The sequence below is a fragment of the Periplaneta americana genome, chromosome 16, assembly GCF_040183065.1.
Source record: "Periplaneta americana isolate PAMFEO1 chromosome 16, P.americana_PAMFEO1_priV1, whole genome shotgun sequence".
NCBI lineage: Eukaryota > Metazoa > Arthropoda > Insecta > Blattodea > Blattidae > Periplaneta > Periplaneta americana.
The window spans coordinates 70,251,636-70,257,635 of NC_091132.1; the positions used below are offsets into that span (position 1 = coordinate 70,251,636).

Consider the following 6,000-nt stretch of genomic DNA (forward strand, 5'->3'; position numbering starts at 1 on the left):
TGTTTTACCCCGATTAAGACATAGAAGCCGTTACTTTTTATTGTTCGTTTATTATTCAAGTTACAGGTAAGGGCGTGGTAGTCTTCATAACAAGAAAAATAATGACAACGTACATTGTTCTTTTATACTTCATTTAAAATTTTACAACAAATTAAGTATCTCATATTTTTGCCATCTGCACAAAATAAACACTTTTCCTTCCATGCTCCTTAAAATTAACTTTTTACTTACTATCTGTTTTCGAAAAGACATCAAAACATATTATCCTACACACTTGTAACATTACATGCTACGTCCGCTGCTGATAATGTCTTTATTTATATCGAAGTGATCATAAGTTCCGTTTACTTCTTATTGCATAATTTGTTGCAGAAATAATTACAAAACTGTGTTATTTTAATGTGAAGAGAATTAAAAAAAAAGTGATAGCTGTAAACAGAGGGTAGAGATCAGTAGCGGCCGGTGATCCAAATCCTCGGTGAGGCCAGATGCAACTAGTTTAAGTGCCTCCGATAGAAAATGTTTATTTATGATATTAATTATTATTGTTGTTATATTATTAATATCATTATTACTGTAGATATTATTATTATTATTATTATTATTATTATTATTATTATTATTATTATTAGTCTATTATTATTACTAGTAATGAAAAATAATTTCACTCACCAAATAAGCTGTTATGCTGCGAGTTTCAGTGATTGTTTCAGTGTGATGAAGCAACCCATATTATGTATTGAAATTTCCCTTTCTTTCTTTTCTTTTTATTTTTTTCCTTTGACAGCAACAAATAAGGCCAACAGAGAAGTTTATTTTGCACCACATTACCAATTAACCATTTATGTTGCCCATACCAGGATGCAATAGAAACTCCCGTTTTAAGATTATCTGTCAGAAAAATTGTCAGCGATGTCGTAGGTATCTCGGTCGGCTCTCTCTTTATTTAAAAATTCCTTTCTTTCAATATTATTTCTTCTCGAAAAAGAACACTCTAACAATGAATTAACTACACCAGCATTATTTCTGGCATTTGTTTCTGTTTATATTTTTGCCGAACTACATAACAACACTGGCCCAGATTCACTACGCGAAGTACAATAGTACAACACCCTCTCTTAAGTCATAAAGTAAGACATAAGATCAGAGAATAGTGTGGGTCTCTGCCTGCCAAAGAGCTGGAATGTTTGTTATTTATGGCCTATTTAGGAAGACAAGTCACCCTATTCCCACCCCACTCTACCCTTGAGACCGGCCCATGGTTGAGAGGAGTGAAACCTGACCAGGCCAGACGAATTGTGCCTCAGTTACAACGTTTAAAGCTCAACGTCTAAAGCCCGCGAAGATAAATGAAAATCCAGAAGCAGACCCGGCACGAGCGATCCTGGCCTCAGGAACAAATTTTACTGCAAAACAGGTCTATCTACATCACAAAGTTTTCAAATGCTTCTACAGCGATATATGCTTCATTCAAATAACTAATAGGCCTACATTACATAAAAACAAAATTTGATTTCAGTTAAGCCAAGTGACTGAGGCCCGGCCTCACTTGCCTCAGTCAATCAGCCGCCACTGGTGGAGATACAATGTCATGGTTACGCTTGAGTGGAGACAGGGGCATGTGTCGCGACACTGCTTTTGGCGATCACTGGCCTACATAGATCTACATCGCTGACTAGTAACATATTTCACTAATCAGACTTAAGATGTATTCAAACTATTATTATTATTATTATTATTATTATTATTATTATTATTATATTATTTATGAACACTGTTACTCAACATATTCTTTCAGACTGTTAACCAGCAATTGATTTTAAGAAGTAACAGAATTCCTGGTCACGCCGTCAGCACAGCGCAAGGCAATCGCTTCAAATAACACCCTAAATAGTACAAGGCATACGTGATACCTTATGCTTCTGTATTAAAATCGAAGCCGAGCCCTCAGAGAGGAAATGCTACGGCTCGCAAAGCGTGTGGAGGAACTGTGACCACAGTCGTCAGCGCCTCGAGATCAGTCGCTGTTCCCACGCTCGGCACCTGCAGCCGGGTGGTCCACTTCATTAGAGTTCTATCTCCAGCACCGATCTTAATTGCCTGCAGCCAACTTTGTGCAGTAAATTCGCGAGTTTGCAAATGCGACAATTCCTGTTTCCTTGCTTCCCCACTCTAATTATTCTTCTCTCCCTCTGTCTCCTCTTCCTTTCGCTATACGATACCTACATCCACGCTCCATATTCATGTTCCTTCTGTATCCTTCTTCAGTACAACTTCTTCGCATTTCTTGTGCACAATTTCTGTTCTAGTTATATACGTACTATTTATGTTTTAACTTCTTTCTTTCAGTCTTCCTTCTATCTCTCTTACTTCTCCAATTTAATCAGTTTCTGTTTATCTCTGTCTTTCATGAGAATATATACAGGGTGTTAAAAAAGTATCCAATATTTTAAGAGGTGATAGTATGCATCAAAACAAGAAAATAATGTCTAATATACATGGCTCCTACGACACATACTTTCTGAGATCTGAACACTTGTTCATAGGAGGTGCTCAATGTGACGTCCATTTATGGGAATGCATTTTTCTGCCCTACAATACGGCAGACTACTAGATAATCATACCATAGTTGACACCCATGGCATGGAATACTGATACGTCGCAAGGAATACTGAAAACAAAAGTTTGGTTGCGGATATGAGCGGAGTTCAGCAGAGATGGTGTAATCAGCATGTGTCAGGTGATGAAAATTCCTATGCTGTTGAAAAAACAAGACATCAGCACCGATTCTCAATCAACGTATGGGCAGGCATTCTTGGCGACAGATTAAAGGCCATACGTGCTACCACAGAGATTAACTGGGGCTCGTTATCAGGACTTTCTAATTAATGTATTGCCTACCTTGCTGGAGTATGTGCCATGCCAGCAAAGACTACAGATGTGGTTCATGCATAATATCACACCAGCACATTTTATCCGCAATGAGCGTGAACACCTGACGCTGACATTTCAGGACCGCTGGATTGATTGGGGAGGCCCCACACCTTGGCCTGCTCGTTCCTCAAATCAAAATTCCATAGACTTTTGGTTACCAAGAACAACCAGGTTAATTTCAAAGGATGCGTGATTCCTTACGCCGAAGGGCAGAGGAATGCATTGCCATGAATGGACGTCACATTGAGCACCTCCTATGAACAAGTATTCAGATCTGAGAAAGTATGTGTTGTAGGACCTAGGCTTATTAAACATTTTTTTCTTGTTTTGATGCATACTAGCACCTCCTAAAATTTTGGATACTTTTTCCTTAACACCCTGTATATTTTCATTTTTTCTTTCTCTTTTAACATTTTAGAATTCAGTATCTTATTATTGTTCATTATTAGTTATTTCTTACACTAAATTATGTTTCTAACATTATTTCTCGATGTTAAGGCAACGCACTACTGAATTCTTGTAATTTTTACAATTTCCATATTTTCTTGAAACTGTTACAGCAGGTACTATTGAAATGTTACCAAATTTTTATCTCAAAATATGTCCTCAAAAAACTTTCACACTTTTTTCATTTAAAAATAAATTATATTTTAGTAAACATTTCTGTGGACCTCAGATGAGGATATCAATTTCCAAAAAGTTTAAAATAAATCTAAGACTCCTTATAGACTAATGAAATGGTACGCACATAGTTTTTTTCTTCATTAGTAGTAAAAAAATATTTTCAAAATTTGAATTTTTTGTGGTTTTCAACTTTACTCTCCGACATAAAAAAGTGTAGCTTTGTTAATAATAATAATAAACATATGTGTACATGAATATAGCATTTCATGAACAGACCTAGGCCTATTGTGAATAAATGTGCAAATTTTCATTATTGTAGGTATAGCCATTCCGGAAATATTTTATTTCTTACTTAATTTCTTACTCACTTATGGATTTTAAGGAACCCGGAGGTTCATTGCCGTCCTCACATAAGCCCGCCATCGGTCCCTATCCTGAACAAGATTAATCGAGTCCCTACCATCATATCCCATCTCCCTCAAATCCATTTTAATATTATCCTCCATCTATGTCTCGGCCTCCTCAAAGGTCTTATTCCCTCCGGCCTCCCAACTAACACTCTATACGCATTTCTGGATTCGCCCATACGTGCTACATGCCCCGCCCATCTCAAACGACTGGATTTAATGTTCTTAAGTATATCAGGTGAAGACTACAATGTGTGCAGTTCTGCGTTGTGTAACTTTCTCCATTCTCCTGTAACTTCAACCCCCTTAGCCCCAAATATTTTCCGAAGAACCTTATTCTCAAATACCCTTAATCTCTGTCCCTATCTCAAAGTGAGAGTCCAAGTTTCACAATTATACAAAACAACCGGCAGTATAACTGTTTTATAGATTCTAAGTTTCCGATTTTTTGACAGCTGACTAGATGACAAAAGTTCTCAATCGAATAATAACAGTAATTTCCCATATTTATTCTGCGTTTAATTTTCTCCCGAGTGTCATTTATATTTGTTACTGTTGCTCCGAGATATTTGAATTTTTCCACCTCTTTGAAGGATAAATCTCCAATTTTTATAGTTCCATTTCGTACAATATTCTGGTCACGAGACATAATCATATACTTTGTCTAAATATCTTATTTCTAGTAAGTTGAAATATATAATCCCTGATTTGCAGCAAAATCACTTTCTTTCGTTCATAGTGGTCTGCTCAAGGGCAAGTCTTTCACTGGAAACCCAGCTTTCGCCAATCTTTTATTTTCTGCCTTCCTCTTTGTCTCCTCATATGATCCATTGTATCTTAATGTCGTCTATCACCTGGTATCTTCTTCTACCCCGAAGAAAAACCGGATGGTGTTAAATCGAAACTGCAAGGAGAATGCTCCATAAAGTCCTAGTGAAAGTCTAACAGTCAGGATTTTGAGTAACTATAGGTATATGTAGGCCTATTCCTCATTTCACCACACTACATGTGAGCAATGCGCAGAAACGATTTAAGATTGCTTTGCCACCTTTCGACATTACCTGAAGTACACTGAAAGATGTAAATCTATGCTTCTCTGATGGAATTATGGCAAAGAGGCATACTTACAGCGTGAAAAGCTGTCCCAAATAAGCCTGTATGTACTACAAATTTCATTTGAGGCTGGATCGCTGGCATGAAAAAAAAAAAAAAAAAAACCCCAGTCCAACGGCTGGTAGTCAGGCATATATTTCACAATGTAGCCTCGTGGATTAGTGTTCTTCAGGTCGGTTAACTGCATTTTATGGTCACTAAATTAAATTTATTTTAATATATACCTCAACATAACAAGGAACTCTACACCACACCATTACGTATTCTTCGTGACTCTAAGACTCTGGCTTCGTTCCTCAGTCACCCTCGGGCAGTCTGTGATTGGCAAAACGATTGAACCGTGACTGAGCGATGGGCAATTGTTTTAGCGAGCCACATAGAAATTCAATGCTTGTAAAAATGAGTAAATTGCAGAGCAATCATTTCCGCTATCGCAAATCAGATTACGGAACAGAACTCTTTTTCCATTAGGCCGGTGCTGCGATGAATATTAAAGCAATACACATGCAAAGCAGCTGAACACACCCGCGATACAACCAGCGCGCTCTAGCGATTCATCTTTGTTCTAAGTGTTCTGACTCACGTGACAATGCGATTATATGCACGAGAAGACACGTGAGCATCGCTAGGTCGATTATAATCGCAAGGCTTTACCCCCAAACATGGCGTCTTGGTATTGTTGTTGCTTATAATAGAATCATTGTTGTATCTAATTAGATTGACAAACAGAATAAAAGACAAGAAAGATAATGGGGAAAGAAAACAGATGTTTTAATGTTTTACAAAATGAATAACGTTTATGTATTGTCTGCTACTTTCTCCACCAGTTAATGGGATAAGGGGAATGGTAACGAAACGACAGAGCAAGAGAGTATTCAGGAAGTCTGTAGTCGGAGCACCGGGTTCAAGTCTCTGTAAGTCC

The 6,000-nt window shown here is 37.4% G+C and overlaps 1 protein-coding gene across 1 annotated transcript in view; it reads right to left on the reverse strand.

Moving 5' to 3' along the window:
* Nucleotides 1-2,067, reverse strand: part of LOC138691391 (uncharacterized) — a 45,832-nt gene extending 43,765 nt beyond the window's left edge. Inside the window, exon 1 of the mRNA XM_069813304.1 lies at nt 1,966-2,067. Within this exon, the coding sequence (XP_069669405.1) occupies nt 1,966-2,067 (102 nt within the window). The remainder of the gene's footprint in view (nt 1-1,965) is intronic.
* Nucleotides 2,068-6,000: the final 3,933 nt, after the last annotated feature.